The 21,627-nt window shown below is 36.2% G+C and overlaps 1 protein-coding gene across 6 annotated transcripts in view; it reads left to right on the forward strand.

Moving 5' to 3' along the window:
- The first annotated feature begins 373 nt into the window (after positions 1-373).
- USP8 (ubiquitin specific peptidase 8) overlaps positions 374-21,627 on the forward strand; it is a 73,192-nt gene continuing 51,938 nt past the window's right edge. For 2 of the 6 annotated variants that reach the window (XM_057722163.1, XM_057722160.1), the window contains exons 1-6: positions 378-501; positions 811-913; positions 11,052-11,220; positions 14,022-14,166; positions 19,288-19,373; positions 21,083-21,245. In XM_057722163.1, the coding sequence (XP_057578146.1) occupies positions 11,117-11,220; positions 14,022-14,166; positions 19,288-19,373; positions 21,083-21,245 (498 nt within the window). In that variant the 5' untranslated portion in view covers positions 378-501; positions 811-913; positions 11,052-11,116. Of the gene's footprint in view, positions 502-810; positions 914-11,051; positions 11,221-14,021; positions 14,167-19,287; positions 19,374-21,082; positions 21,246-21,627 lie in introns of all 6 variants that reach the window. The other 4 variants (XM_057722159.1, XM_057722164.1, XM_057722162.1 and 1 more) reach the window with 3 other exon arrangements.

Consider the following 21,627-nt stretch of genomic DNA (forward strand, 5'->3'; position numbering starts at 1 on the left):
ATGTTAAACTTTTAATCAGATTTTGATATTCAAATCCCTTTTCTAGTGTCCCTTAAATCTCCAATCTGAAAAGAAAGAGACGTAGCTAAGGTGTTAAGAGCAACCCTGCTTCCTCCGCAGCAAGGCCCAGAATGCGAGGAACACCAGGGTGACAGAACTAAGCGTGAGAAATGCAGGTGACAGGCGGACCAGCTCGCCCCAACTCAGCCCAGCCTGGGCACTACCACACGGTACACCCAAATCTTCCTCCTCAGTCCTCTTCCGCCCTCCCACGCAGCTCTCAGAGGCAAAGCTGGGGCTGGCGAAGAGCAAACAGTAAAAGGCGCTCGCAGGCCCGCCCCTACGTGACGTCAGAGGCGCGACGCGTCGCAACGCAGTGCAAATTGGGAAAGGGGGATGAGCTGGGCTGGCTTCCATCGGGGTAGCGATTTTACCTCGGGTTTGTGGGAGATGGGCCTCTGGCGGGGAGGCCGGCGTTAGTGAAGCGCGCCCGGCGCCAAGGTGAGTGCGGGGCTGGGTCCTGGCCTTTGTTCTTCGGGAATCCGTCCGCAGTGAACCCCTTTCCTTCCGCCAGCTTGGTCACCCGGGAGACAAGCCCAGTCCTCGGAGAGGGGTGGGACAGCCCCGAACAGAGAATCGGCTTTTGGAGGAAGGGCCCTACCTCGAGTCTTTCCCGCAGCTCACCTAGGGTTGCCCCGCGAGTTCGTGTGGGCTCAGGTTTTCCGGTCTTAGAAGGTGGCCTTGACCATCCTTCACCTTCTTGGACATTAAGACCGACTTTGACCTCCTTCCTCTTGCCTCCGTTTTCAGATTTTCTGCTGTCGAGCTACATCCCCTGGCCTTAATACAGCCTCTCAGAGTGTTTTCCAATTCCTCCTCTGATCCAGTCAAACTTGTTTTTAGTGACGTTCAGGTATGACTTTAAAGAAGCTATGAGCTTATGAAAGTTAAAACTGTGACTTCTCCAAATAAAAGCTTTTTTCCCCCTGAAATGTGGCTTTTCTCCTAGAGTTGTGGGACAAGTTAATTTCATCTCCACTCCACCTTGGAAGTTATCAGAACCCTGAATTTATACTTAAAGCTGCAGACCACACTTCTCGGTTTATTTCTTGCCCCAGTTCATTTTATGACCTTGAAGCAAGTCACTAATCACTAACAAAAAATTTACCCGAAGGCAGAGGTGTTGCTCTGGAGAAATTTAATATTTGTTAAGAGCCCTAAGGGTTTCAGCTGTAGGGGATGACAGAACTAAGGATTTTACTCTCTCTACATCTGCAGGCATCCTAATTTTTGTATACTTTCTACTGCAGCCATGAAAAATGTCGTGATTTTTGTTAGGGAAGTGTTCCTTTTCTAGGCTTGCTCTGCGGCTTTGCTATGTAAGCAGATTTTGCATTTCAGCAGATTCTGTTTAAGATTCATTGTTGAATGTCTTTCATGGTGGATTTAGGTCGTTTCTCATGATTCCAGAGTACTGGGCTAGTCTGCCTGAAAGGTTCCGTAGGTTGTGCCATGTCTTTAACATGTTGAAATGTGTATTCCTTTTCTTGTGACACATTAGGTGCGTCTTTTAAATTAGATAGTAAGGACCTTATAATAAACAACAACCTGTCATTAATGACAAATATATATTAATTGCACATAGGTATGTATTGTAGTTTTTGAGAAAATGCGTGAGAAAAACAAATATTTTAAAGATGTCTTTTTAGAATTTAATTTTCTAGTGTGTTTACTTGAACTTTGTCAGTCATCATGGCTATTTGTTTATTAGTGTGAACATAATGGGAAGGAACCAAAATGGCTTTTGTAAAGTAAGTCAGTACATCAGATTTTTTTCCCATAAAATGTCTAGCATTTTCTTTTATTATGAACTTTTCTACATGAAAATATACTTATTTTTGTAGAGATGAAAGGGAAAAAAGTGTCCATTAAATATGAGGTGTTAATAAAATTAGATATTATTGAGTCTTTTTTGTTTTAATATTGGTTATTGTCCCAGTTCTCTATTGCTGTATAGCAGATCACGCTAAAACAAAATGGCTTAAAACTACTGTTTATTATCTCATGTTTCTGTGCACTGACTGGACTCAGCTGTTTGGTTCTCAGGGTTTCACGTATTTGTAGTCAGATATCCAGCTAGGGTTAGAATCATCTGAAAGCTTAGCTGGGCAGGACATCCAAGATGGTCCATTCCCATGGATGGCAGTTGGTGTTGTCTGGAAGTTCAGCTGGTGATGTTGACTGGAGAGCCTGCAGCATAGCCTTTTCATGTGTCTTGGACATATCACAGAATGGAGGCTGAGTTCCAGGACCAAGTGTTTGAGGGGTCAGGAAGTGGAAGCTTTCTCTTGAAGGCTTTTAAAGCCTAGACCCAGAAATTGGCACAGCATCGCTTCCAGCATTCTCTATTGGTTAGAACAGTCATTGCGCTCCCCCCCACCCCCCCCACCCCAGATGATAGACCTTTTGAAGGGGAAAATGCTGAAGAACTTGTGGCCATCTTTAGCCTACCATAATTTTGTTGACAAAGTTGTTTTAGACTAATGTTTAGGTATAATAGTAGATGCAGAATAACTTACACTTCCAATTTCTTTAGCCATTTCATGGCACATTTTAATTTTTGGAGCACTTTTTTGTACCTGTTTTTTCATTTGATACCTTTGAAAACTCTAGGAGCAGGTGGATTATTCCCATTTTGCAGATGAAAATAAACTGAGCAATGGTAGTGGTGATGTTGGAGGATTTAAGGACTTTGCCCAGAGTTGTATGATAATAAGTGGAAAATGAGATGAAAAATACTTTCATAATATAAAATTTATTAGTAAATAATGAAATGTTTTATTAAACTTATTTGGAATTGTGTATTTGTAACCATACTGATTCAAGTAACACAGTACTTATGTACACTGAATACAGTTAGTGTTGAGATAGCTGAACCTTGTCTCTTCTAACACATTACAGTTTAGTCTTTCATAATACTAAATTCTCTGAAATGTACTGTTAATGATATGAACCTGCATTTCTTTTTTAATTGAAGTATAGTTGATTTACAGTGTTTCAGGTTTACAGTAAAGTGATTCAGTTGTATATATATATATTCTTTTATAGATTCTTTGGCATTATACGATATTACAAGATACAGAATGTAGTTCCCTGTGCCATACAGTAGGTCCTCATTGTTTATCCATTTTATATATAGTAGTGTGTATCTGTTAATCCCAAATTCCAAATTTATCCTTCCCCACCTCCTTTCCTCTTTGGTAACCATTAATTTGTTTTCTGTCTGTGAGTCTATTTCTTTTTTGTAAATAAGTTCATTTGTATCATTATTTTAGATTCCACATGTGAGTGATACCATATATTTGTCCTGATGTCTTTCTAATGTAGTAAAATGAAATTATTATGCATTGTAATACCAATTTCAAAATAAGTTGAAAAGCTGTGGGTGTAGCAATTTTTATTTTAATTTCTTAATTACAAAATATTAAAAATGAAAATGATTTCTCCTAATTTTGGTAGGTTGAGAATTATATAACAAAATGTTGATGTCAGCTGAAAACTAATTGTCTTCTTTATGTTGTTTCATTGCTTCTACTAACATGCTTATATCCATCCTTTATGCCCATGGTTCTCTGTCTTGATTGCACATTAGAATTCACCTGAGGGGCTTTATAAAAATACCTATGTGCAAGTCTCACATTCAGATTCTGATTGAACCATTTATGAATGAGTTCAGGGCATCAATTTTTTTTTTTTTAAGTTCTGTAGGTGATTACAGCTAGGGTTGAGAACCATAGCTCTTTTTTTGGTACTTAACTAAGTACAGTTGGGTTCTCAGCTCATCCGCTTTGCATCTGCTAAAAACAAAAATTAAAGAGATAAAGAGGGGGAGGAGATAAGAAGTGGATCAAGGTTATATATTTAGGTAGACACCTGTTGTGTAAAACTGTTACTCTTGTGTTTTTTTCCAGGAGTGGTCCTTAATAAAAACAAATGTTGGCATGGTTTGTTAGTGCCTGTATTATGGTACTTTGCTTTGTATTACCATTGTGTATTATCTTTCATCTGAAGAGGTAGAAACTATGTTAGGAGGTATATTCTTTGTATCCCCCATGCCCCCAACACTGCACTTTGAATAGATGTAGGTATTCTAAATGTTTACCAAATTGAAACCAGTTTTTAGTCACTCTTCAGAACTAGGGCTAGTTATTTTACTCTGTTTTTCTTTTTAGCATTGTAAGAACTTTGTAACTTTGGAATTCTCTTTTTCTTTGCTTTCCGTGATACTGCACTTTCCTGGTTTTCCTTCCTTCTATGTTTCTACCCTCCTTTAGGAACCACCTCTGCCCCCCAAGTTCTGAGCCCTTCAGGTATCTTGTCAGCTGTAGAGAAACAGGATCTCATTTCCTTAGTGATTCATTCTCCTGATTTTAATTACTAGTGTAAATGATGTTTATCTTTTTAAAACTATTATAGAAGTTTTAAAATATGCATAAAAGTGAAGAAAATAGAATTATTTAAACTATATCCTAGATAATATATTATTTCAATGTCAATACTTTGTTGTCTCCCAAAACAACAGGGATTATCAAAATCAACATATATGCCTTAATAGTTGATTTAATATCGATCTGGTCTTTCTGAAAACCTGATGTCCAGTTACATATTTACATCTCTATCAAGGTATATTTCTTTAGATGTTGTTCCTTTTGCATACACTCAACATGTTCAAATTTTTTTGTAAATCAGTTGTTCTTATTTGGGGGTAATTTTGCTCCTTCACCCCCCACCCCAAGGGGACATTTGGCAAAGTCTGGAAACATTTATGGTCGTCACAACTGGAAAGGGGTGGATACTACTGGCATCTTGTGGGTAGAAGCCAGGGATGCTACTAAACATCCTACAATGTGTAGGGCAGCCCCACGACAAATTTTTCAGTCCAACATGTGAGTAGTGCCCAGGTTGAGAAATGCTGCTGTAAACTGATCAGTTTTTAAACTTTTTTTTTGTTAACAGTACTACCACTCCTTTTTTTTTTGTTAACAACACTACCATTCTTCACATTTCTTAGAGTTGAAAGTGTGTGTGTGTGTTCTCAAGAGATAAAATAAAATATTGTTTCAGTCAAGACATGTTTCTACCTTTTTATGTTATTTTTTGCCACGGCCTGCTAGTTATTCTTTACTAAAGTATCATTCCCTTGTTCCTGTTTCCTTCAAATCTGTCTTGCATATCCCCACTTTGACCTACCTGGAGATACCATTTTCCCTTCAAGATCTGGCTTCTTATTGTCTGCTGAAATAAATATAAACAACTTTAGGTGGCTTCAAAAGTACATGGCCATCATGTAACTCCATCTCCTTACCTAATAGAATTTATTATTGTTAGCCAACAGTTGACTTTAAGTGTAGACTATAAGGACTACTGAGGTGGATGTTAGAGATCTAGCATGTCAGAGTAATGACTTATAAAGACATGTTATTATAATCCTTGATCTAATTGATTATTTCCTAATAATCCCTATAGTATTATTTATTTTTCTTATTACCGTCCCATACTGATTTCTCACTTAGTGTCTTTGTTCATGTTGATTTCCTCTTCTGGCAGGCCCTCCTTTCTCGCTGTGTTCATAGCTAACTCTTGTCCTTTGGGCCAGCTTCTGTCTCTTGTCACAGCATCATGAGACTGCATGCATATGAGGTGTGAGTATCTTAAAGCCTAGTCATAATTGTCATTTGGTCCAAATTCTGTACTAAAGGAATGATACAGACAACAGGTATTGATAGTATAGGAATTAGACCAAGAAATAAACCCCATGAACTGGGACCATCAAGGATGGAAGGGGTGGAGCTTGTTAGTTTTTGAAGGATGAGGGATCAGCACAAAATAGTACACTTGGGGCTGGAAGAAGCTCCCCCCTCGCCCCAGGTTACACTGAACTTTTCCCTCCTTTTAACTTCCTGGTAACTGGAGTCACATATTAATGTATAGTATAGGAATTAATTGTTGGCTTATGATTTAATGATTATTAGTTTGATCTTGGTAAATAGACTAAGGTATTTGTGATCAAAAGCCCTGTGGTACTCTCTTTACCCCGCTAGAGCAGTATTACTCAAAGTAGCCAGTCTCTGTTATAGGCTTGCAGCTTGTGCTAGAATATAAATCAATACACTGCTTTCTTAGTAAAGAAAGTCTTGCTACTATGAAAAATTCAGTGTGCTTAATTGGTTTACATTCTGTTATAAGCTTATTTTTATCACAGACTGGTAACCAGCAATTCCTCAACCAGCTCTGGTCTGTAGATCACACTTGGGGTAGTATTGCTCTGCACGACTTTTACACTTTTCAGTTGTAACCTATAGTAAGACATACATTTCACATTTCTACCTAGTGTTCTGTATGTGCATACACAGGTACACATAGCCAAAACTAAAGTTTCATGAAACAGTTCTTAACCTTACTGTGGGTTGCATGCTGTGATATTTTCTCTTCAGGTTTTTTTGTTTGTTTTTTTAATAATGATTGTGACCTTCTAAATGGATTTAAAAAAACACTGCTATCATCACTAGACACATAGTAGACCCTCAGAAATATTAGATTTTTTTTAGCAGTGATTAATTCTTGAAAGGGGTGAGCCTTCTTAACTTTAGGATTGCTTTAAAACAGACTATTTAATCAATATTCACTTGGCTGTGGCATTTTAACTACAAGGAGTGTAGAATGGATTATATGAAATTTAAGACAGTCAGATGATATAGTGAATACTAGTGCTGTCTGAAGGCCAGAGATGGGGTGACATGATGGATAGCCAGGGAAGACAAACTTTGCTTTCCTTTCAGAGTTGCCAGCAACCTTGCCTGTGGCTGGTGTGAAGCCCTGGTTAAGACAGCAGGACTAGTTTGAGTGATCACAAACCTCAGTCTTTACTTTTTTACTTTTCAGTCATCACTCTGTGGTTTAAGTCATCCATTCTCTACTTCCCTCTTTGGAAGGATCAGAAAGATGTCAAAAAGAGAGAGCGGGTATATATGGCTTCATTTTCTCCCTATTGTCAGCTCATTTTCAGCACCACCTGGATTTCATTTTTGGAGCATTGCTGTTCGATTAAGATGGAGTTCTTAATCTTTATCAGATTTACGCATCTTAAGAATTTTTTGTTTTAAAAGAGCTTTTCTTACATATAGTTATTTTATTTTTTGTACTTGCAATCCTTTTTGAAGTATAACATAGTTTTAGTGCGTTATATGTTGTATTTAGTTCTAGAGCTAAACAAGTAGATTTTTAAATTATTTGAGTTCTGTCGTTATTGAACATTCCTGTATAAGTGTGAATAGGTTTGTTTTCACTCTTGCAGCCACAATAAGGAAATTGTAAATCCTTTCAGTCATTCTGGCCGTAAGTTATTTTATGCCAGCCTCTTTTGAAATTTCTTTAATGGCAAAATGCAGTAGAATGACTTATTAAAAATTTAATATATTAAAGTTTACATACATTTAAGTTGGATATGTATTCTTCTTTGCTTTCCCATTTGATTAGGGAAAAATACCCTTTACCTTGTGCTTTGACTTCTGCAGAAATACATGTGATTATAGAGGCTGAAATAGCAATTAAGGCAATGCTGGAAGTATTTTTAACACCAGGTATCTTACTTGACAGTATAACTTATAATTTAATGAATGAAAATGGAAACAACTGTGGTCAGAGAAAGTTGTTTTTTATTTCAGTTCTCAAAAATCAAATAAGGACAGAAAAGGTAACTTTAAAAAAGCACAATCTTTCTCCTAGAAACCCTCATTAAAAACTTTGATGTCATCATGATCTTATCCCTGTACTTTCCCTCAGTGTATCTAATCAGTTGTCAAGTCCTGTCATTCTACCTTTGTAGTGTCTCTAGTAACTATCTGCCTCCTCCATTCCGTCTCTGCTGCCCTAGTTCTGACCTTCGTCATCTTTCCTTAGGATAATTATAATGGGTAACTAATGTCTTCCTTATCTCCAGTCTTTTACAGCCTAACCTTGTACTGTTAGTTTGCCGCATATAACTCTGTTCTTAGAACCCTGCTATGGCTCTCTATGACCTTTAGAAAACAAAGTAAATGCTTTAGTGTGACATTCACGGCCTTCCATTTATCTGTTCCTAGACTATTTTTCAGGCCTTACTGCCTAGCAAATCCTTGTTCATTCTCTATACTGGCTAGTTCCTAAAGGTGTTCTTTATTTTTTTGACTTTTTCCTCATACTCTTTCTCATTTCTATCAAAAGCCTTCTCTCACTAAGACTCACATAAATACTGTGTCTTCCATGATGCCTCCCAAGATCCCTCTAGTCATACTTGATCTTAATTTTTCTTATTTTACACTATTCGTAACTCTTTATAGTTTGATATCATACTTATGAATACATGTTCTATTAACACTGCTTTCAACTTTCTCTTTCGCAGTAGTTTTTTAAAGTTTGTGAGGAAATGATCATATCTAATTTTTGAGTTCCTGGGAGCACAGTGTCTTCTATACAGTAGGATGTCTGTGAATGTTTGAATTGAATTTAACTTTGAAATAGCTAATGATTTATTCTTTTATGTTGCCTAGGTAGCATATATAGTTTTTGTATTCTTTGTCTTTTAAAGATCCAAGCTTTAGGGTAATGAGAAACAGATTTGACTGAGACATATTCTAAACCTTCATTTTAGAGGGTTCAAATAAATAACCTTCTTTTCCCAACCAAGAAACCTGATTGTCATGAATCAACAACATAGATTCTACCTGACTTTTTGAGTATGTGTTCTGTGGTTAGACCACTAATACTTACGACCCAGATAAGGATGGAGTTGGAAAAACAGATACTATCAGACTGGTACCAGGTTACTCTGCCTAATTGGCATTAAACATTATCTTAGTACATGTAGTGTTGCCAATAAAAAAATCATTGGGCTTTCTGGAAATTACATGTAATTTCAAGAACTAGCCTATATCAGGGGAGCAAATGTTGGCTTTTTGTGATTGAATAGGCTTAAGATCCTAAATGAGCTAGGTGGGGGCAGAAAGGTCAGAGATAACTCTTGTTACTATTATCTTATTGTCCTCTAGCCCTCCTTAACAGTCCAAGCTCCAACATCCCCTGCCCTCTGCCACCATGGTATCTGTTGTGGCATCGCTAACACCTCAAGTTTCCTTAAGCACCTTCCTGAAAAGTTAGTTTCTTGGTCTTGCTATGCTTTCCCTTAGTCAGAAGTATTATTCCTCAACTGTTGCTTCTTATGTTTCAGTAGAAGTCACGTTCCTGAAGCACCACTCTATCCCATTATTTTCTTTTTTATTGCCAAGTTAGCTACAGTCTACTTCCATTTTTTTATTCCTTAATGCCTGTGCTCTTGATTCCACTCACATCACTGTATGGAAGCTGTGCTCAACGAGGGTATATATACCATGCTCTTACAACATTCCAAATATGTTTTTTTTTATGAGTATTTAAAAACATACATATTTTACGTTTGCTTGTTTCACCCATAACTTCCTAACTCTTATATCTGTCTGGGCATTCTTTTCATATTGGTATACAATTGGATATTTTTATTCATATTTGCATTATTTTGTTCTTTTTTTATGACTGAGTAGTAGTAATCCATTGTGTATATGTACCACATCTTTTTTTTTAAATAAATTTATTTATTATTTTTTATTTTTGACTGTATTGGGTCTTCATTGCTGCGCATGGGCTTTCTCTAGTTGCAGAGAACAGGGGCTACTCTTCATTGGGGTGAGCAGGCTTCTCATTGCCGTGGCTTCTCTTGTTGCAGAGCCTAGGCTCTGGGTGCATGGGCTTCAGTAGTTGTGGCACGTGGGCTCAGTATTTGTGGCTTGAGGGCTCTAGGGCACAGGCTCAGTAGTTGTGGCTCATGGGCTTAGTTGCTCTGTGGTGTGTGGGATATTCTCAGAGCAGGGATCAAATCCATGTCCCCTGCATTAGCAGGCGGATTCTTAACCACTGCACCACCAGGGAAGCCCCAATACCACATCTTCTTTATCCATTCATCTAGTGATGGACATTTAGGTTGTTTCCATGTTTTGGCTATTGTGAATAGTGCTGCTGTGAACATAGGGGTGTGTGTATCTTTTTCAATTATAGTTTTGTCCGGGTATATTCCCCGGAGTGGGATTGCTGGATCATATGGTAGCTCTGTTTTTAGTTTTCTGAGGAACCTCCATACTGTTTTTCCATAGCGACTGTACCCAAAAAAGCTGTAATCTCTTGATGTATTAAAGCAGCTATTTATTCAAATTGTAATGTTCTTCACAACTGAAGATCTTATATAAGGTTATTTGGGTTCCTGAAGTTTTCACTTGGTGACATTTATGATCTTGCCAAGATTCCCATTTGATGTGCTCCCCTGATCTGCCCCATCTACATGCATCCCTGCATAGGTGCACATGCACACACACACACAATTTAATTGTTACATACCTAGCCTTTTTTCTGTATTTTGTTTACTACCTCTGCCTTCCTAGTCAGAATTTACCAGAGCAGATGAGGAAACAAAGAATGTTATCAAACATCAAAAACCTTTTCAGAGTAAACCAAAGTACTGGCTGTGTTTGACCAGAAACATGTTCAAACATCCCCAGCTTCATATAAAGTGTCTGCCTACCCCTCCCCCCAACTTGTTTCCTTTTATAAACTGATGAGAAAGAGAAATATTTCTAAGTGAAACCTCCTTTTATTTGTAATGTATACATTAAAGCAGATTTAACAGAAGAAAAATATAAAGGCTTTTATTATTCTCCTAGTTCCTTTGACAGGAAAGATTCCTAACACTTAATGCAAAGTGATACAAACAGTAAGTCATTTAGTTAGTGAACATTTGGAGGGGAAAATAAATTGTTTATTGATACCCTGTATATTGAACTCCCAAAATAAATATGCAAGATAATTGAAAATTAATTCTGTTAGCAAAGGACACAGTTTAGGGGGTTTGTTTGTTTTTTTAAACTGCTCACTTGTTTTCTTGTTAATGAGGAAAACTAGTGGGATTATTTGTGTTCATTTCGTTTCAGAGCAGAACTACTTTTAATGAAGTATACTATCCATTGTGAAAGTGGAAAAGTAAAGATTATTCAGCATGCCTGCCGTGGCTTCAGTTCCTAAAGAACTCTACCTCAGTTCTTCACTAAAAGACCTCAATAAGAAGACAGAAGTTAAACCAGAGAAAATAAGCACTAAGAAGTATGTATACTTCGCTAGTTTGAGCCATATACAGGTATCCCCTGCTACTCAAGAGTAGTGTTCCTATGAAGCCTTTTGTAAACCAAAATGGCATAAAGTGAGGAAACAATTTCCTTTTTTTGTGAAAGCAAAAATCCCCTTTGGATCTCTTTCAGTTAGTGAAAAAGTACTAAGTTAGGTCTTCTGTAAAAGCAAAGTGGTGTAAAGTGAACTTTTGAAAAGTAGGGGATAGCTGTTAACTTTTAGTTCATTTCCATTTTATTAAATGAGTTAGAGAAGTTCTTAATTTTATCTTGGCAGAATACATATATATTCTGCTAATATGCATATTTTCTCTTCTCTGGATAGTATATCACATCATAAGTTTGAGGTAAAGACCGCAAGGATTCTACAAAACTCATTCAGCCATAGTTAATGTCTTTTCATAAAACAGTATGAAAGTACTTCTTAATTAAAGATCATTTTTATCCTTGTGTATTTCACATATAAGATATGGTTCTAGCATAGTCTTTCTTTGATTAAAAAAAGAAGAGACGTATTTTTTATGTAGTATTCAGCAAAGTATTTAATTTGTGCCAATTTGACATGAACTTTTAACCTAATGATTTATTTTATGTACTTTTATTTTTGAAGGCATGTAGTCTGTGTTGGGGTAGACTATATGTTGAGGTAGAGGCTAGAGATGATACCTTCCTGGTAACAGTTGCAGAATTTGTCCTGAGATGAAATATAATAGAGATGGAGAGGTCTAGCTCTTTTGATATTTACTGGAAATTGTTTTGCTAAAAATAGGATATCACTAGAATTATTAACTTGTTGATAGTTTTATCTCTGATAAGGGACAGGAGACAGTAGGGGAACTTTTCCTCTGAATTTATTTTGATCAACAAAGGATAAGATTTAGAGATACGTAACTATATTATTATAGAGTTAAGAGTAAGAGTTTTAGAAAGAAAGGTGAGTCTAGCCAGCCTTAACTAACACCTTGCATTTGAGGTAAGCAGGTTTTTCAGATCGAGGGGGAAACAGGTGTTCTGTGGCTGGAGATAAATGTGAGGCTCTAAAAAATGATATGTATGATCCCAAATGAACCTGTGAAGAGGCATCTTAAACCTATGGTTGCACAGGAACATCTTTATGAGTCATTTTCTAGAGGAAATAAGATGGGAAGGATGAAGATAGAGTAGCAAGAACTTTAAAGAAGGTCAGGAAAGAAAATTCTAGAATGAACTGTTATTCTTAAACATTAATAAGGATAAAATGGGCTTTTAAAAAGATCTTTGGGTAGGGAAGGGGCAGGAAGAATAAGAGAGGGATTGGTCTACTTCTTGAGCTAAGTTGGTAATGTTGATGGGGCGATAGAGAAAGTAGCTCTGTTTAGCTCACGCTGAATGATTTTCAAATAGAAAATAGTGAGAAGGATAAAGCCACCTTGAAGCTTTCTCAGAGAGCTTTATCTAATCTTAAATAAATCTGTTTTAGCAATGTCTGGTTTTGCTCTAGGACTACCCTGATCCCACAGGAAGTGGTATGTTGGAAGGACTTCCTAAAATGTGCCACCACAGCTCATGTTCTTGCTATGTCATAGCACTATTCTAGAGAATAGTAGAATTGTTTTAGGATGTTTGGCTGGTTCACTGGATTCACAGTGGCATTGCAGCCATCTCAGCAGGATCTGCTGTATATGGGTCCATGAGATGTACATGCGTCATAGTGAAAGAAATTTGGAAAAACCTAAGGGCTGTTGTACCCACTTCTAAACTCTTACAGAATCTCCTTACTAACTTTGGTTTGATTTACCTCTATGCTAGGACCTTGATGTCATGCTTGGCAGGGCATACACACTGACTGAAATTGTCCTTGTGTAGGACTGTCTTTGGTCTTAAAGACCAAAAGGCCCCTTTCCTTTCTGTGGTATTCTAGTTCCTTGTCCTGACCAACTTCATCATTAATCCATGTCTCAGTCTTAGAGCACAGTTTGAAAAATATAGAAAACAAGATGCACTGCTTTGTAGAAATAAGTTATTGATAAAGCATATTGTATATAAGCATTGGCAGTACAACTTGGTTACCAAAACTTTGGTCCTAAGTGAATGAATTCCTCTTGCAGAAATGTCTGTTTTATTAATTTGCTTTCTAAGGACTGTTAAACCAGGAAAATGTCCTTAGAATGAATGCCATAAAATCCTCAAATTATTTTACTGAAGTGGAATTTTAAGATGACGTGTTTTTAGACTTTACATCTCTTTTCCTTTCAAGGCCAGTGAATCAGAGTGGAGTTTAGCCATTGTGTAGAAAACTCTAAACGATTGAACTCATATCCCCTTTCCTGTCCCCAGTTTCTTGGGTTTTTAGGTGGGGAGAATTTTACATCATGGTTAGGAGTAAGGAAAAGTGAAAAGTATTTGTTTTAACATTAAAATAATAAATATTTTAGCTCCCCTCCTTCAATATAAGTGGTATGCAGCTATGTTCTTTAATTATAGAGTATGACTATTATATGGATGCCAGAGGACCGTTTGCCTCAGGATTATCTATTGTATCAAATCTTTTAAAACTGGACTTAGAATGCATTTTGAACAGTTTGGTGACATAGAGACAACTATTATGAAACATAAGTATTTAATTGTAGCATAACATAATTCATGTTGCATCCAAACTTATATTTAGCTTTGTATCAGTTCTGAAGTAGTACAGTTTAACTTGTGGAATGTATTTTATTGAGATTCTCTGGGGACTTTATACATGACTTTCTTTTCCCAGATGTCAAGTGTTTTAATTATTTTTTGTCTAATTTTAAGTTACGTACAGAGTGCCCTGAAGATCTTCAAGACCGCAGAAGAAAGCAGATTAGATCGTGATGAGGAAAGGGCCTATGTGTTATATATGAAATATGTGACTGTTTATAATCTTATCAAAAAAAGGCCTGATTTCAAGCAACAGCAGGTACCTTTTATTTCCATGTTTTTATTTGCTAAGTTATTTTTACACAGTTGAGCTGTTGATCTCCTCTAAAATTTATAACTAACACTGAAATTTAGATATTATGTAGCAGCAAGTTCAACCTCTTCTACAGATAGAAAAAGCAAACAAAAGATTTAGTTTCATTATTTGCAAATATATATGTGTTTATATGTGGATACACTCACATTATATACAAATACTTAATTTGCTTTGGATTAGTACAAGTTTATAGCAATATACAGTCTCATAATCAGTTTTCTGTTGTAATAAATCATTGCCAGGTCAAATAGAAAGATTCACTTTACTCATGCATTCTTATTTAATATGACTGTAGCTGTACTTTTCAAGAGTCAAGGTTTAGTCATTTGTTTTTATGTGACAGCTTTTTATATTTAATTGACATTATAGCCATATTAAAAAGATGGCAGTTTGCAAAATTAATGTTGATCACTTCCACTTTTATCTATTTATTATTTTTTTCTTTTAACCCTTTGAGCTAGGTGTCTTTCTTCCTATTTGCTGAAGTGTGAGGAGGGAGGGAGGGCGGGAGAGGGGTAAATGGTTAAAGAGAACTGATGACTAGGATAAGTGTTGCTAGAGAAGATGGTTGCATTTTTATTACACCAGAAAGAGACAAAAAGAGAAAATAGACACTGGGTTAAAGAAATGGGAAGAATATTGTGTTGGTGATTCCACCTTTACCTAGGAATAGTTTTGCCACTAGAGAATAGTAGCAAAATACTGCTTATATATTTCTTACCTGGTAGACAAGCCATCCTTTTTTCTTTTTTTTGGCTGTGGCACACGGCATGTGGGATCTTAATCCCCCGACCAAGGATCAAACCTGTGCCCCCTGCGTTGGAAGCATGGAGTCTTAACCACTGGACCTCCAGGGAAGTCCAAGACGAGCCACTCTTGAGTTAGTACTGAGATTTTTATTTAGTTCACTGGTAGCAGGATTGGCTTGCCTCATATAAATTGACTTATAGAAGTAAACAAAAAAAGTTCTCTTATTCTTCGAAATAACCTTTTTTTTTGTCCACAGTACTGGGACTGATATAATTTCTTTTGGTTGTTGGTTATGGGATAACTTTAATGTTTTCTTTAATGGCAATAAATGATTGCTGGTGTTTCTTCTAACCAGCAAAATTATGCTAATAACCTTTATGGGGCTTTAGATCTAGCTTTGAAACAGGAGCCCCTTACATTTGGAGGTTCATCTTCCTGTCTGCAGATGGCTGGATTGGTTCTGCCCTTGGAACATTCTTGGACATACTTATCTGCAGATAGAGACAGAGGCCTATGCACACTCTTTGATGGTTTTTACAGTATCTGTTAAAAAGATACTGCTTAGAGCCAGGATACAGTTCATGTGTTTAATACTTTCTGTCATCCCTGATGTTTTTCCTAACTCCACTGCAAGATTTTAGAAAACAACAATGATGTAATGGTCATTTTACTTAGAGGGTCTTTGAGACATGTGTCATTTCTGCCCAATATAAAATTGAATAAAAGCTCCTCTGCTGTATGCATGATCTATGGGATATGAAGGACTACCCACAACTAAAAGTTTGGCTTATTTATGAGATAATAAAGAGAAACCCAGTGCTGGAAGACCCTGGTGGCATGACAAAAACATCACAGATTTGGGTAGAGCAGACCTGGGATGGGAATGCACTCTCTCACTTTGGGCTCTCTTTATCTTTCCTGAGTCCCTCAGTACATTCATCTGTAAAGGGGACCTCCTTGGTGGGTTGCTGTAAGAATCAGAGAAGTCTCGTGCCTGTTGTACTATAGGTATTCTATAAATATTGGATGGGTGAATGAATGAATGAATGAATGGTGGCAGTTTTTCTGCTTATTACTATTGTAAACATTTATTAAAACATAAAGCATTAAAAAAAAGCTGCTGCTTTAAAAAGAAGTGTATAAGTATTTACTAAAGTAAATATTTTTGAAAGATTTGCAGATTTGAAGAACTTAAGTATTTTTGGTGTTTGCTTTTTTTCTGTTGTGGTAGGGCCAATTTTTTATGTACTTATTTTTGCTTTATTTTTCTAACTTACTGGTTACTTTTTTTCTTTGACAAGACTGGGAGTGGTTTTGTAGCTACCTTTTTTTTTTTTTCCTTGAGAAGTTTGGGAGTAAATTTTAATCAGTAAGAAATTTTTCCATTTCCACGGAGTATCTATTGCATTTCTAAAGAGAGTAACTAGTTCAAGTTGGCAGGAGTTGTTCAGGTTAGGAAGTTCCCTGCAAAGGCTCAGGTGACCCAGGCTGTTACTTCATAAGCTGCAGATGTTCACTTCCTGATTTTCAGTAAGGGGACTGTCTCCATTTGCTCTGTCCAGGGCACCACATCTGCTTGTATCTTAGAACTGTTTTTTGTTTTATTTTACTTAGCTTAACCTCTCCAGTGCATTTTAAGTATGTGAAGTGTTAAATTTAGTAACTATATATTTTCTGGGTTTTGCCCTTTAAATCAGGAAGAGACAGGATGTAATGTGACCAGCCTTCTTCAGAAAATTATATTTTTCACTCGTTTTACACTACAATTTAGATAAAACTTGTTAATTTAGCAAGCTCACTAGTAGAAAACACAGTACATTTATTGTTTACTCATTGAAAAAAATCAACTTATGAATAATTTTTTCAGGTTATCTGAAAAAGGCAAATATATTGAAAATATTAGTATGGCAAAGTCTAGATACAGTTAGAATATTTTTAAATCTCCATGGCAGTCATGATAATTAATCCTAAATGCTAAACCATTTTGTTTGGGAAATCATGAGAATTGCTTGAATTTGTGTGTTGAGGAGTAGGAAAGTTCTACTTGGTAAACCTAAGAAGCAAATGTTTTTAGTTGTATAAGAATTGGACATTTTTTTTTATTCTGCCAATTGTCTAAACTATTGAAAATTGGAAAAAAATTATACTTGCTCCAACTGTGCTCCTTTAAGAGCACAGAGAGAGAGATAATTATTGACAAGAAACCTCATTAATATTACGGGAGTGTCTTCTGGGAGTTTGTAACAGATATGCTGAAACATAATTTTTTCAGCATTTCGACAGTGTTAAGCCGGGTTTTTAAATGAGTTCATGCCGAAAAATTAATAAAACAAGTCACAGTATTTTTTGGTTTTACGTTGTATTTTGTTTTTTATCAGAGAAAATGATTTTTATCAGAGTAAAGACTAAATTTTGTCTTCCCTCTTAAAAAAGTATTGCGTCAGTAGTCAGGACATTGTGATAATGGAAGTAATTACAGTTACCACTGTAATTTTTAGTTGATATAATATTTAACAGGCTATATATTTTTATGTAAAATTACATAGTGAATGGCCCTTTTATATATTTAGTCTCTAATCTAGAAGAATAAAATCAACTAAAGTATGATCTACTTTTAGGCTGATAGATAGACACATGGTAGCTGTTATCAACAGATTTATCCTACCAGCTCTTTGTGACTGCCTCTCAAAGAGCCAGAGATAGATATTTCTGGCCTCCTGGCCTTTCTTCTTTTTTTTTTTTTTTTAATTAATTAATTAATTTTATTGGTTGTTTTGGGTCTTTTTTTGCTGTGCACGGGCTTCTTCTTTTTTTTTTTTTTTTTTTTTTTTTTTTAGTTGTGGTGAGTGGGGGCTACTCTTCGTTGTGGTGCATGGGCTCCTCATTGCCGTGGCTTCTCTTGTAGCAGAGCACAGGCTCTAGGCGCGTGGGCTTCAGTAGTTGCAGCACATGGGCTCAATAGTTGTGGCTCATGGGCTCTAAAGCGCAGGCTCAGTAGTTGTGGCACACGGGCTTAGTGGCTCCATGGCATGTGGGATCTTCCTGGAGCAGGGATCGAACCCGTGTCCCCTCCATTGGCAGGTGGATTCTCAACCACTGCGCCACCTAGGAAGCCCCTGGCCTTTCTTTTTATAACTTTTGATTACAGTGTCATTTGTGGTGAACTCAGTAGGCTCTATTTGCAAAGTCATAGTGAAAAGTTGTGGCAAATTAGATCCACTCATCAGTGAGCTGAGTCTCACTACACTACTGTCATGTTGAACCACCCTTGCTTTGAAAATATCTCTGATTGCAAGATCTAACGAGTGAACCCCTTAGAGAAGTGATTTATTTTTTTTTAATTTATATGCTTGTTAATAAATTATGTGCCAAACCTTTTGTGTGTGTGTTTTAACGTAGATTATATTGATGATTTATTTTCTACCATTTGATTTTTAGTTATTCAGGATTTCCTCAAGTGTAAAACTTGTTTTATGTCTAAAGTGATTTGACTCCAGTTGGGAGGTAGGTAGGTGTTAGAAAATATAGATGGAAGGAAACATCTCAGTTTAAAACAAGTAAAACAAAACAAATTCTATGTTGTAAATTAATACAAAACTTGCTTTACTGCTTCTGAGATGAAAAGAAAAAACTATGTAACATATTTACAGTAGGAAAATACATTCTGCTCCTAAAATATATGGTTTGCTTTTTGGCACTTATTCATAAACAATAAGAATAGTATTTACACTTCTTAAAGGTGCCTTACAAATAAATCATTACTTATTGGATTTTTTTATGTGAATTTTATTTATATATTTATTGGCTGTGTTGGGTCTTTGCTGCACACGGGCTTTTCTAGTTGTGGCGAGTAGGGGCTACTCTTTGTTGCAGTGTGCGAGCTTTAGGTGCTTGGGCTTCAGTAGTTGCGGCACATGGGCTCAATAGTTGCGGCTCACGGGCTCTAGAGCGCAGGCTCAATAGTTGTGGCGCACGGGGTTAGTTGCTCCTCAGCATGAGGAATCTTCCTGGGGCAGGAATCGAACCTGTGTCCCCTGCATTGGCAGGCAGATTCTTAACCACTGCACCACCTAGAAAGTCCTGGATTTTTTTTTTTAACATACTAATGGTATGAAAAAATATTTTTGAAACAATCAGAGAATAAGTTGTACACTTCTGTAGGTTAAAAGTTTTAAGAAATATTTTATTCAGTCATAATAATATTTTAATCTAAACTTTTGTCTATATGAACACCATTGACTTTCTGTTTTTAGCATTAGTGCTATGTACATGGGCTAGTCCTAACAGTATGAAATGGTTTTCCTGTAATTTTAGGAATATTTTCATTCAGTACTTGGACCTGCAAACATCAAAAAAGCTATTGAAGAAGCTGAGAGACTCTCTGAAAGCCTTAAACTCAGGTACAGACAATATTATGAAATCGTTAAAAGAATGTAAATTTAGAAGATAAAAATAATATTTAGAATTTGTCCATTTATATATGACCATGCATATAAATCCCAATTCCTAGGAAAAAGTCTTATATTAATGTGTTACCATTAATATTGTTTACTGAAAATTTTGAAATGTTTAGACTGATACATTGATACGCATGTATTAGATTAGATTAGATTGGTGTATTAGATTATATACCTCAGGCCCAGTTTTTTTCTGAGTTTCTGACAAGGTTCTTCAGAAAAACATAAAATTCTCATATGCTTCATGTTATAATGTGCTACAGGACACTGGGCTTGTGAGAATGAAGTATTTAATGTTAGTTTTGACTCACCTGCTTGCAGAAGTTACATATGTTTGTTTTTAAAAATCTAATTTTATTATTTGCCGTGACTGACTTACCAGGCTTATAAAATAATTAGAAATTAAAAAGTGTGTTTCAATTTTTACTCATTAATCATTCTTTAAATAACAAAATTAAAAGAGAACTATTTTTATTCCACTATTTTTTCTTATTACTTGGATCAATTAACTGTTACAGTTATACAGGTTTTCCCCTGCTACTGAAAGTAAAGTGTTCCTATGAAACTTTACTTAAGCCAAAATGGCATAAGGCAAAGAAGCAACTACCTTAGGACACACCTTGCTACCACATGCACAGAATAAATCAAGATAAAGCGCAAATGCTCACAAACACAGTTCAGAGCTATGGCAGTTTGATGCTGAGTTGCTAGTGTAATTCCTGGGGAAGGAGCTTGGTTGGCAGTGCCACTCCCTAATCAGGGTGTACGCTACTTCTGTAACAGCTTGCTGCAAAACTACTGCTAAAAGCTTCACCTTTTTTCCATAAGTGAAAATCCTCTTCAGATTTCTTTTGGTTAGTAAAAACAGGTACTAATGTAGGTCTTTTGTAAAAGTGAAGTGGCGTAAAGAAAACTTTCGACAAGCAGGGTTACCTGTATACATTATAGCCTTTACTTAGAAATGATCTTTTTCAACTAATGTGTTCCCATGGTCCTTTCCACAATTATAATCTTGGGGCTGGAATATGTTAAGGTGAATGAAATCATTTAGAATCACTATTCTTTCTCCTTTAGCCAGTTAATTAAGTAGAATAGACAGAATTTCTCCTAATCTGTGGGTTACCCATTGTTAACTGTTTTCTCTTGGATTGCCTAGTTTTTCCCTGATCATACTACTACTAGCAATAATCATGCTGTTTATTCCTCTATCTTCGGGGCTTTAGGTTTTTTCATTTATTTATTGTCTATTTTTTTGTATTTTGAGCTGTTTTATAAGTAAATAGGGCTTTATTTATAGTTAATTTTAGAATTTTAGGATTGTAAATCCTTTGAAAAGGAAATTGCAGCATGTTTGAATCTTTAAAGGGTTGAAATTAGTGGGAGGGAAAGAGCAAAAAATATTAAACAGCCTCAACTTGAGAGCATAGAGTTTCTTTTCAAGATTTTTGAGCAATTTTAAATAAATCTACAGTGGGCAAATTTGTGAGTTGTGATTTGTAATGGAACACTGGCAGAGTTTAATTTCAATTGGAGGGAGAAAGAATGCAGCTATAAAATACCTCAAGGCAGGGTATTAATTTTATGGAACTGGAAATCCTCTACCCTTTTCCACCATCATGCCAATAAAAGACATCCTGACTTATTTCAACTAGATATGAAGAAGCTGAAGTTCGGAAAAAACTTGAAGAAAAGGACAGACAGGAGAAAGAGCAGCTGCAGAAACAGAAGAGGCAAGAAGCAGGAAGAGAGGATGGTGGCACATCAGCTAAAAGTTCTTTGGAAAATGTATTGGATGCCAAAGACAAAACCCAAAAGGTATTTCAGATTTATTCTGCGAGGTAAAAAGACTGGATCTTTTTGTCAGATGAATTGCTTAAGAGTTGAGATACCACTATATTGTTCTTTTAGGCAACAAGGATAAAATTTAATGTGTTTTTATTAGAAATTGAATTGGTTATTCTAGATTTAGTTGATTCCAGGTTTTTCTTGAAGCTTCTACAGAAATATGTTGTGTGTATTCATTAGTTTTTAGCAGTCACTATAGACTTGACTAGAGCAGTGGAAAGAGCATTTGGGCTGTGATTCAGTATATCTGAGTTCTGGTCCCATATCAAGTCTTGCTGACTGTTTTGGGACTCAGTTTGGCCAATGAAGATCTTGAAATAGATGATCTTTAAGATCTCTTCTTTCTAATAAA

Source organism: Hippopotamus amphibius, chromosome 2 (assembly GCF_030028045.1).
Source record: "Hippopotamus amphibius kiboko isolate mHipAmp2 chromosome 2, mHipAmp2.hap2, whole genome shotgun sequence".
NCBI classification, from domain to species: domain Eukaryota; kingdom Metazoa; phylum Chordata; class Mammalia; order Artiodactyla; family Hippopotamidae; genus Hippopotamus; species Hippopotamus amphibius.